The sequence below is a fragment of the Anolis carolinensis genome, chromosome 1, assembly GCF_035594765.1.
Source record: "Anolis carolinensis isolate JA03-04 chromosome 1, rAnoCar3.1.pri, whole genome shotgun sequence".
In the NCBI taxonomy this organism is placed as follows: Eukaryota; Metazoa; Chordata; class Lepidosauria; order Squamata; family Dactyloidae; genus Anolis; species Anolis carolinensis.
This window is the reverse complement of record NC_085841.1, coordinates 75,457,515-75,469,840: the sequence shown is the minus strand read 5'-3', so window position 1 is coordinate 75,469,840 and position 12,326 is coordinate 75,457,515. Positions and strand designations below refer to the sequence as shown.

At 36.2% G+C, this 12,326-nt stretch overlaps 1 protein-coding gene across 19 annotated transcripts in view; it reads right to left on the bottom strand.

The window, feature by feature from the left end:
• The window catches only part of syne1 (spectrin repeat containing nuclear envelope protein 1), a 371,674-nt gene that overhangs the window by 229,039 nt on the left and 130,309 nt on the right, over positions 1–12,326 (bottom strand). For 18 of the 19 annotated variants that reach the window (XM_062977242.1, XM_062977181.1, XM_062977206.1 and 15 more), the window contains 7 exons: positions 11,799–12,007; positions 10,719–10,827; positions 9,842–10,006; positions 8,112–8,279; positions 6,335–6,511; positions 4,392–4,532; positions 2,209–2,369 (listed from right to left, as the gene is read on the bottom strand). In XM_062977242.1, coding sequence (XP_062833312.1) covers positions 2,209–2,369; positions 4,392–4,532; positions 6,335–6,511; positions 8,112–8,279; positions 9,842–10,006; positions 10,719–10,827; positions 11,799–12,007 — 1,130 coding nt within the window. The other variant, XM_062977251.1, reaches the window with a different exon arrangement.

The window sequence follows — 12,326 nt, the reverse complement described above, 5'->3', positions numbered from 1 at the left end:
CTTTATCTGACTTTTGTACCACTGATGATACATTGTATATACCAGGTAGTCTATTTTATTTCAATTGAATTTAGGAAATCTGCAATATGGATTAGATTAAATCCATAAGGCCACAAAAAAGCATATCACTACACAAGTGAAACATACATCTGTTCAAATACATATTCAGGGTATTCAGTCAATCAGCTGAATATTCATGCATATTTTCAAAATTAATAATGATTAGCTATACTGAGTTATGTCACATTCCATTAGAAATCTTTTCAAAACGTGCATGGAAAAGGAGTATGTCCAGAGTAGTTAATCAATCAATTCAGAAGTGTAAAAAGTGGTGTGAATAGAATGTATGTACTTATGGTAAAGAATAAAATGGACCACTAAACAATGTACATACTAGAAAGCAGAGATCATACAAATGAATTATAATATTTCCCTTGAGCTTAGCGAGAAGAAGTGATAAAAACTGTATAGAAGGAACAAAAACTTTCCCAAAGAAAACTATCAGTGTGCAAAACAGCTTTTTTTTCCAGAATTAGTGGCCCCAGAGTTATGGTCTTATCAAACTGTGACTTCTCTAAAAGATGTTGAAAATCAACCACGAACCAGATAAACAAATTCTGAATGTATGTAGTCACATAAAATTGTACAAATGTAATGTGAATCCCAAAAAAAAAGAACTACAGTAAGTCTGCTTATTACGCAAAATTATTGAATATGAATTCAGTTATATACAAAAAGCTTTGAATACTGTAGCATTGTGCTAGAAGTTCAACCAGAAACTGACCATAGAATCACTTTGGAGGTCTCTAGAAAGAAAACCGCTGTAGGCATGTGAATGTCCTTCGGTATGATTCTATGCTTTGGCCCAAAGCCCAAGACATGGTTCAATTTCAGGTGAGAAAAACAGTGTTTCAGATTAAACATGAAAATTACACAAAGACTCCTGGAATTGATCCCTCATATAATACGTGGGCTAACTATTTTTCTTTCTCTTCAACATTTATCACTCAATAAATTCAGGGAGACTGATCAAAATGAGGGATAATGTAGCCCAAATTCCTGCTTAGTCATGGAGTCTCGACTTATGTGGAGAAAATTAGTAAACTGAATCACATATTTTCATTTATAAAATGGAAATATCATTAAGCAAAAGTGATACAAGTAAAAATCAGGTAGGGAAATATGGTCGAATTGAGATTTTCACCTCCAACACCTGCATTATTTCCATTACCACAGATCACATTGAAGACATTTTGCATGTTTCAAAAAGTATTTAGAGTGTGTAGAGACTCCAGGATGAAGGGTAGAATGTGTCCTTCCTATTTATGCTCATAGTTGAATTGGCAACATTTCAGTCTAGACTTCGTGGTCCAGTCTTCGAGTGCTATGTGTAAAAGTTGTGGGTGCTTTTAAACAACCTCTGTGAGGTAGCCATAATGTAGATCCAGATCAGCAAACATGACCTTTCTATCAGAGGTGGAAGTTTTCTCCTCAAAATAATGCCTGAAATATGTATAGCTAACATTTTACAAATCAAAATCCAGTATGTGCAAGATTCCATCTCCACTAATTTCTATGCTTCCTGCTATGCTGTAATAAAGTACAGATAATTGTGTTTTATATCACTTTTAGTAGTAGCAGCAGGAAAAATAGGTTACAGTTCAGTGAGGGAAAGGCACATTGTGTGCACAAAGGTGAAAATTGTATTTAAAATATATCTTCAAAAACTAGGCTATATTTTTTCAAGGCTCCAGGCACTTTAAGATATGGCACTATTCACTTATCCTAGTCTGGGTCAAACAATTTACCATGTTTTATTGTTTATTACTATAGCATATTACTATATGTTGAGTTCTGTACTCAATTAACAGTGCTTTGTTGCACTGATGTTAATTGCCTGAAACACTGAAAACTGGATTAATAATTGCAGTTTAATGTAGCAATTATAAGGGCACTTATATGGAAATATAATTAAATGAATCAGGATTTTCCAAGCATATAGGATTTGGGATTGGAAGTTTGTCACTATTCTTTTTACTCACTACAGTAACTATTTAACCTCTTTTGAGATAGTACTTTCTGGTGTGTGAGTTACTATTTCATCAAAGTCTGGAGTTTACAAAGCTTTGTGACTAAAGATTTGATAGAACAACAAAAACTACATTTCCTATGTCAGTGTGGAAATACTATGATTTTGTAAGAACATACTCTTCTTCAGTGGTAGCTTCCACTTTTTCAAGTTGGTCCTGGACTGACTTTGCTTGCTGCTGAAGGTTTTGCTTGCTCTTCTCACCCAATTGTATTGCAAAAGACTTTTTGACAAGATTCTCAGCTTCTATTGCCATGGCTACAGTCTGCTTAGAAAGTTCCTGAAAAAAAGTTGTGTAGTGTGAACAAAATAAATCTGGGAATGATTCCTAGTACTATTTTGTTAAGAACGTGGCAACAATGGTATGTTATTTATATTTACGTGATATACTCAATATACTCATGGAAAAGTCTAAAATATTAGTCACAATCTATTTATCCTTGGGTCAATGTGACTAATCAAACAAAGGAACCATCCCCTTCTCTGAATATAGTGGAAAAAGTGGTAGTCCATCCCAGGAAACTTTTTGAATGCTTCACTAGGAAAATAGCAGTGGTGGCAGCTAGAGCTGGCCCCCTGAGGCACCAGCATTGGTGCTTTCCCTTCTCCATGGAATGAACCTTGATGTATCCACAAGTGATAATACAATACATAATTTAGGTCCCAAAACCTCCCCCCTGCTTATACATGAAGTAAACTTATACATGAGTATGTAAATTGTTGTGCTCCAGTAGACTAAAAACAGCAGAGATACTGTATCAGAGCTCCTTAAAACACTCTCTATTATGCCTGCACCATCTTGCCCCCCCCATGAGTACATGAGATAGTATTAAAAAGAAATCTCACCCTCTCTTTATTTACAATCTTACTACAGTAGAGTCTCACTTATCCAACACTCGCTTATCCAACATTCTGGATTATCCAACGCATTTTTGTAGTCAATATTTTCAATACATCATGATATTTTGGTGCTAAATTCGTAAATACAGTAATTACTACATAGCATTACTGTGTATTGAACTACTTTTTCTGTCAAATTTGTTGTATAACATGATGTTTTGGTGCTTAATTTGTAAAATCATAACCTAATTTAATGTTTAATAGGCTTTTCCTTAATCTCTCCTTATTACCCAACATATTCGCTTATCCAACGTTCTGCCGGCCCGTTTACATTGGATAAGCGAGACTCTACTGTATTTCAACTATAAGGACACTTAGGCATCATTCTCAAGACACTTTGAGAAAGGTTTGCAAACAAAGAATATATTAACCAATTTTGAAGTAGAGGTTAATAATAACAAAAAAGCAACAACAACAACAATAATTTCTCACTTGCCTCTCAAGGCTTGAGGCAGAGTGCAATATAGTTAAAATACATAGATAAAAACATAAGACCATTAGAACATATATATTAAAGACAGACATAAAATTAAAGCACATTACAATAATTCATACTAATTTAAAATGCATAGATTAAAACTGGCCTGGGAGGCCTGTCAGAAGACATAGGTCTTTAATTCTGACACCTCAAATTAGCAGGTCTTCCAGCAGGTCATTCCATATTCTAGGATCAGCTGATGAAAAACTCCTCTGGGTGATCTTTGCCAGTTGATTTCTGGAGGACCAAAGGATCTGAGTGTCCTGACAGACTGTATGAGAGAAAGCACTCCTGCAGGTAATGTGGACCTAAACCATGCAGGGCTTCAAAGGTAAGAATCGGCACTTTATACTTTGACCAGAAATTAATTGCCAACGAATGAAGTGTATTATTATAATACTACTATAATATAATTGTTGGTTGTAGTAAGCAGTCTTATTTAAATTGTATCAAATAATTGGGAAATAATTCAGTCTCACTGAGAAAGAGTACCAAATGCACCCAATATTGACAGATGTTTATAGAGTCCAGCTTACACTATAACTGTACATAGACTATCAATGCATCAAGTAACTTGAAAGAAAGAGATAAAAGAATATTGAAATTGCATGTAGATGTTTTCTTCTCTAAAAGATCTCTTGTGTCATTTACAATGGAGGAAGATAAGTCCTACATAAGTAGGTGCTGCGTCTGAGTGGAAGACACTAGAAAACTAGGACTCTAATAAATCTCAGGGAATCTTCATACCCTCATGTTCAAGTTGGCTTGGACTGTGGCCATTTAAAAAAAATTTTTAAAATACTTTAGAAAACATTATACCACTTTTTCAATCATGCTATCCAAAGCAAACGATAAATAAAATAGGAAAATAATAAGTCATGGTTCAAGGATACTATAAAGGCACAAGTATTCTGAAATACATACTTTTGTCTTTTCTAGTTCTGATGATAAACTCTCTAAGCTACTAAAGCTTAAAATGCGTTCAAGGGCAGAACTTGCATGGCTAAGATACTTCACAATTATTTCTTTGTCTCTTTCAAACTGCTCCCATGTGTTTACCGTAATCTGGAAGAAAGAAGAAAATGAGTTTATCTGGAAATTATGTATGGTATCACTGAGCCAGACATAAATTTCACACATAGTATGTCTTCACATGTTTAGAAATGTAAAATAAAGCAGTGTGTGAGAGAGGTATTGGTGTGTTTTAAACTGCCCTCAACAACTGTATCATTCTTTCAGAGACTGAGGGTAGGGGAAGAGAGAGAGAGACTATTAGACAGAGGACTGCTCTCAGTGTAAATAGTAGATGACTCCTTGGCAAGTTTTGTAGGACCACAGAAATGGATAGCAGTTTGTGGGTTGTCCACCAAACCTATGGAGATCCTCTAAGGAGAGCATGAACACTGCAGAAACCTCTTCTTTATGCTTCCAAGCAGCTAATATACAGAAATATACTACTTTTGATAACATTTAAAATAAAATTAGTGACTTCCAACCTAATTTGTAGAAGTAAATTTTATAGTTTAACAAGAGTTGAACCTGTTGGCTTGACACAATGACTGAGTGGGAGAAAACAATTCAAAAGGCCTCTCTCAATTCTTCCTGCATTAAAATATATACCTCAACAGACTGAGAAGACCATGGTAAGAATGAAGTAATAATAATAATAATAATAATAATAATAATTTATTTTTCTATCCTACCACTTTCTCCTCGAAGGGACCCGGGGCGGCTAACATGGGGCCAAGCCCAAAATAGAAACAAAATGTGACCAGTTAAAACCAATATAAATAACTAAAAACAGTATCATCATAACATTCAGATATAAAAACAAATTAAAACACAAAATACAATATAACACCATAGTGACCAAGTAAGGGCAAAGGTAATAAAAAATGAACATCACCATCCATGGATGAAATGGGGCCAGTCAAGTCAAAAATTGCATAGTTTCAAGACAATTAATAAAGTGCCTGGGCAAGTGTCAAAGCGTTACCTGAGATAGTTTGGAGTAGGATAGGTAAGAGGGAAAATAAAGTGCGAAGAGACAGTATGTACAGGCAGTCCCCAAGTTATGATCAAGGTAGGTTCTGTAGATTTGTTCTTAAGTTTAATTTGTATGTAAATTAGAACAGGTACAATTTTAAGTGTAACTCCAGCCAAAAATATATATTCTTTGGCTATGGATAACATAGGGAAGGTTTAATATCCTTGTGGTGTTTGTTTTACTGCCTGTGCCCCTGTTCAGAAGTTTTCATTTCACTTTCTGTCCCTGTAAGAACTGGATTTTGAAAAATTTGGGCTGTCGTGGAAACAAAGATCGGTGATAAAGCTTCAGTTGAGAACCTTTTCCCACAATCAGGCCCGGTTCTTCATTGAGGTCCCTGAAGCCGCCGCTTTGGGTGCAGCCCTTCCTGGGCGCACTTGACGTGGCGGCCGTGGCGGGCGGCCGTGGCGGGAGCAGCAGCGGCCATTGGGTCGCTTGCCGCAGAACAAGGAAGTATTTTATATTCTCGTGAGATTTCGCAAGATTTTTGTTCTCAGTAAGTATGGACAGAATGCAAATATTTCAGTGTTTGGAAGACAAGAGCTGTCTGGATCCACTTAGAATAGATTCACTCTGGGCATTAGTATACATTTTAGAGGTACTGAACCACTTTGCACTTATAGATCTAGCATATTGGATAGCTGCTTTAAAGTTTGTCCTAAAACCTAGGGTGCATTTACCAGCCCACTGACATGAAATCTATAAGGCACCATGGACAGTAATCTTAATACTTAGCTCATTGCATTGTTCAGTTAAATATAGGGGAATTAATTAAATGTAAGACAGATGGTCTTGGAAGTGTTATACAAAAAGCACCTACCTTCAGTTGATCTTCTTGTTTATCCATCGATTGCTGTACATTTTCTAAAGTATTCTCCAATTTCCATAAATCATCTTGCCCAGTGGGAGACAGCCCACCTTCCATCTGTAGTTGCTTACCTCGAGCCATCTGCTGTTGCATGTCCTGCCTTTTTATATGCAGCCTCTTTGTCTTTTGCTAGAAGAAAATATTTGAAAAGGTAATAGTCGATGATGGTGACACACTGCATGCCTCAGTATTTCTTCTATATATCAGGGACAAGCAAGTGTGGCCTGTGGGCTGAATGTGGTCCCAACACCTCCCCAAGGGTCAAAATAGATTTGCAAAATATTTCAATAAATTTGTTTGTTTCAAAATGCCCTCCAGGGGCATAGGAATTTCATGTAGAGGGCACTAGAGACAAAAGTTGGTTTATTTTCTGCAGGAGCAGAAAGCAATGGAATGGAAAGCCCTCCGAGTCTCCTGGGAAGGGGCTTATGTGCTCCCCTAGCCTTCCAGAATTGCCCCCCCCCCCCATATTCCATATGTATTAATATGTTTCTTAAAGAACAAGTGCCAAAAATTATCTCTAGGTGCCAAAGAAGAGCTAACTGGCAGTTACTTCCAAGCTCATCTAATAATTTTCATAATGCAGTCCATTTTGCTTAATAGTCTCTAATCGCATTCTCCTTTGTAATCTGGGTGTTGTTTTGACTTCCATTTGAGAGAAAACCATTATATAAATCAAATCAAGTATATTTCTCAGATCTTGGCTACAAGAATGCCCCTAGATGTCGCTGGAGTCTTCTACACTCTTCCTTCATCATCCCTTCGTAAAGCAATTAAGGAGAAAAAAACTCCATGTATCATAAAAGAAACCTAAGGAGTATGTATAACAAAAGCTATGCTTATAATTTCTTAGAAACTTAGTGATTCTGCACTTCCTCTGTCACACCTCTAAAGTATAAAATTAATAATGCACAGAAACACACCATACAGATCAACAGGCACCCAGAGGTTGCTTCACATTATGCAATTACAGTGTTATGATTCCAGTTTGACTACCAGAGCAAGAGAATCCTATGGAATCCTGGGATCTGCAGTTTAGGAAGGAAACATTTAGAATTCACAGATAGCTCCAGTCCCTCACCAAACTCTAAACCACAAATTCCATAGGATGGAGCCATGGCAGCTAAAAATGAATAGCACAGCAACTGTTTGGTGTGAAAATGCCTCAGCTGGTGATGATAGCTCTAGTTTTGCCTTGTGTAATATATGAAGAAGCCCTATGTAGCATATTACTTCTGCTTGTGATATAGGAAAAAGAGAATGGTATAAATTGGTATCTCAAAGCATAACTCTGTGGTAAAATGAAGCCTCCTAAAAAGATGAGAACATACTGAAAACTTAGGTGCTTTATTTTGTGCTTACTAAAACAGCTCAAAGCAAGGAATCTCCAGATTGGGATCAACAGGCCCTCTATATCAAGCCACAAACTTCTTGTGAGATTACCTTCCTCCACTGATAAGAAACAAAAAATCTGAGAAGTTCTCACATTGAACCAATGCTCTCTTTGGCCATCTACCAAATTAAATCAGCAAATGTTCTTTCTACTCACACGATCCCTATCCTGAAAACTGGTGAAATGCTCTTTTAAATAAATATTTTTTTTCAAATAAGCAGGCAAACCAGGAAATGGAATTATGCAAAATTTCAACTATTAGAGTGGATAACAAAAATATAGACAAAAATTACTTGCTAATGGAAATGGAAGTTCGCATATGGGCAGCCATCCTACCTGATGATATCGAAGCAATTGTTGTGCCTGCAATAAGCTTTCAACATCTAAAATTCTTTCAACTTCTTCTTGAGCTTCTTTTGAATTTGTGATCAGTTCCTCCAAATGGCCTTTAACTTCTTCAGCATACTGGACACAATCGCCAACAGTACCCAATGTCTTCTCAATCTGTGTTTAGAAACAACAACGGAACTCTCTGGAGCCTCTAAGGAAGCACATACTGACTGCAGTAAAATCCCACATCAATAATTATTGATATTATCTTATAGTCACTAACTTTGCGATCACTTCGGCCCCACTTGGCTTAATTGTGAGAAGACAAGAATAGGATTGCAGCACAGCTTTTTTAAACCAAGGTAGAGATTAAGGTGGAGATTATCAATTACTTTCCAGTTGTCTCAACTTCAAAACGAAACAACCCAACAAGAACTGAATGTGCTCAGTGACCAACCAGTACCGGGGGGGGGGGGGGGGGGACATGGAAATCCAGAGGAAGAATGGAACAGAAAGTTTTATAAGGTTTTATAATGTATTTTAATAATATTATTAACGGATCGATATGTATTGTTTTGATTTTATGACTGTGTTTCTTGGGCATTAAATTTTGCCAATTTCTGTAAGCTGCCCTGAGTCCCCTCGGTCGAGAAGGGTGGGGCATAAATTCTGTAAAAAAATAATAATAAATATACTGAATATCCTGGAAAAGGGCATGACTGGTAGCTGGCTAGAACTCTGAATAAGAACACTCTAAAATCAACTACTCAAGATTGCAACACAATGTTTCAGGTCCTATTTGCACATTACCTTGTTTCCCCAAAAATAAGACATCCCCTGGAAATAAGACCTAGTAGAGGTTTTGCTGAATTGCTAAATATTAGTCCTCCCCAAAAATAAGACCTAGCAAAGTTTTTGTTTGGAATCATGCCTGCTGAACTGAGCATGCAGGATTGGTAAATGTACACACCATAGATTGGTGTACAAGGAAATAATGGTAGTAACAAGAAATTCTTGATAGGATTTCACAGTTTGTCTGATTATGCTGGTTTGTGATGACAACTACTGTACAGTATATAATAAATGTTCTTTTTTGTGAATTCCTTCATGGAAAAATAAGACAGCCCCTGAAAATAAGACCTAGCACAACTTCGGGAGCAAAAATTAATATAAGACACTCTCTTATTTTTGGGAAACACATGCATATAAATGCCTATACATACTGCAGATTCAGCAAAGTTTAATGTGATTAACTTGATCACATCAGACTGCTCACTGAAGAACAGAAGGGTCTTAAGTTCAATGCTCAATCATAATAAAATAATAATAATATTAATAATAATAATCTTTTGTAATATATAAGGAAAGATATGGAAGAAAGTACGAATATTGTTTTAATCCTAGTAGTTAAAATTCCTATACTTTCAGACTAGTTTGCACAAAACTGTACATATCAGTTACAAACAAGACACAATTGAGTTTGGAAGTCTCTTTGTGAATGTGGTTTTTCTTTTTGTGCATTTGTTGGTGGTGGTTTTTTGTCAGCTAATAGCATCTGGGTTAAATGATGCATGCATTATTACTTCTAAGAAATAATTCTAGTTTATTTAAATATTTTGGTTGCTGCTAGTACCGTTCCGTATGGTAATAGACTGACATAATTGGGTTAATGTAAGTGCAAAAAGAAAAGAAAGTAAAACAGTTTCTTCCAAAACCGTAGTGATATTATCGAGTACCTCTGTCAGTGATGTTAAGATACTTTTAAAGTCATTAGAAAGTTTAGAAAGTGCATCTTCTTGCTTTTTGGTTTCATCCTCAGAAGAAACTTCAGAAAGGGCAGCAAGCCTAGATTTCAACCAGATGAGAGTTTCTCCTTTCTTGCAAGCTTCTTGTCTGATTTCCTGGAACAGAATCAATATGAAAAAATTAGCCTACAGCAGCATGTAACTTAGGAAGTCATGAGTTACCAAGGGCTGCAGACCAGATTCCTCCACACAAAATGTGTAGACATATGTACCAAAAAATATGGTAATCCTAGAATGTGTGAACTGAAAGTAACTCTGCTCAAAACAGAGAGATAATTTACAGGGCAATATGCGGGAAGTCATACAGATGTACTATTGTGAAATAGTGAAAAGAGAGCAACCAATCTGGATGGCTTTAAAAAGAGGATGACAAACATATGTAGCTTATCAATGGCTATGGCAGCCAAATGTCATCCAGGAGCAGAGACATCATGTGGTTCTCTATGCCACTGCCTGAGAAAAAGAAGTGAGGGAGTTCTATCTTGTTCACATTTTGTTTATAGGATTTTGTAGGATTTCCACAGATATATGTAAGGATCTCTGTGTCATTCTCATTCTCTATATGTCTTAAAATCTGTCTTCAGAAGCTTCTGAAAACTCTGTGTATTCTCCTCTATGGTATTCCTGTTTGGTTTTGTACAGGAGATATTAATTCTGTTTACAGTTCACTTTTTATTTTAAAAAATGTGCAATTGGCTCAGTTGTGAAATGTCAGAAACAGAATAGACTTATTTACATTCTACACGCACGGCTCAGGTTGTTAGCATTCAAACTGAAAGCTTCTTCCCAACTTGAAATAATTCCAAACCTCTATTGATGTTTTAGAGTGTTTATATTTAGCAGTGTCTGTGGCTTCATGTTTAATCTTCTTAAGATGGGACTCCCTTGATGAAATCCAACTTTCTAATTCAGAAAATCTGAAACACAACAACATAAAAATAAATAAATAACCATGAAATGGATCGTGACAATTTTATATAAATGTAATGCTGGGTTGAGTGTACCACATTCACTTCCAAGACATTTTTGAAATATTTTAGCGTTCTCAAAAATATTTTGGAAGATGTGTTTTTGTTTTTTTTACAATAAAAGTTCCCCTTAATCCTCAGTGGATGCAGGGTGAAATTTGATGGTGTTCTATTTCCAGGATAGAAATAGTAAACTAGAATAAATGGTTTTTCCAGAGCTTGAAACAGACTAGGGTCTAAATACATGATGGAGTCAGAGTGGGGAGGGGAGCTAGGATAAAAAAAATGTTCCCCATGCCCATAGATTGTAGGGGAAATGTCCAGTGGAATGCAGGGAGTCATGCAGCTCCCTGCATTTATCTGCATTCCATGAAATGGAAACAATAAACATTTGATCGCACTCTGTAGTCCTGTTATTCTCTTTACATAGTATAATATTTGAAGTAGGTATGTGTATTTCCAATTCACTCTGATTGGTAACTGTCTAACCCAGAGTTCTAATACCATTGTTGATGCAAAATTGTAAGAATTTTTATCTTGTTCTTCTGGCACATAAGACACTGCATACTTCATTTGACACAATGAATTCAAAATACTATTTAAATGAAGGCTTTACCATGCCTTTACCAGAGCTATAAAAGCTGTGGTGGTGCAATGGGTTAAACCCTTGTGCCGACTGGTCTGCTAACTTTTGGGTTGCTGACCGGAAGGTTGCCAGTACGAATCCATGAGCTTCCATCTGTCCACTCTAGCTTATGGGGACATGAGAGAAGCCTCCCAGCAGGATGGTAACACATCTGGGCATCCCCTGGACAATGCTCTGTAAACAGCCAATTCTCTCACACTAGAAGCGACTTGCAATATGTTCTCAAGTCACTTCTGACATGATAAAAAAAAGCCCAGAGCTATAGAAATAATACCTGTTCTTGTAGACTTTCCATTTATCTGGGTGATCCATGAGTTTGGCATAGATGTTGGCAACATGGGATTTTAGTTCACTGAGACCTAACTGGCTATTTTCAGAAGTTTTTTTAAGTGGATCCCATTCTGGTAGTTTGAGGCATAATTCTTTGATCAGATGTAATCTTTTTTCGCATTGTTGTAAAGGTCCTTTATCACCAAAAAACAACTGAGGATACAAAAAAAGAATACTTGTCAATTCCATTGAAGTGGATGGAGTGCAATTAACATACTCTCCATCTGGTGTATGTCCACAAAAGATTGTGTCTGACACAAATGACTTTAATAATAACATGTTCAATTGTAATTTAAAGTCCATTAAATGAAGGATGGAGTAAGAATTACAGCACTGGGGTGGTACTTGTATTTATTTCAAGTTAATGTGCATATAAACTGCTTGTGATCCTAGAAACATTTAAGACTAGTGAAATTCAAATGAAAATATATATGTGAACTAAATGGATCTGTGCATACAGCAATCACATGAC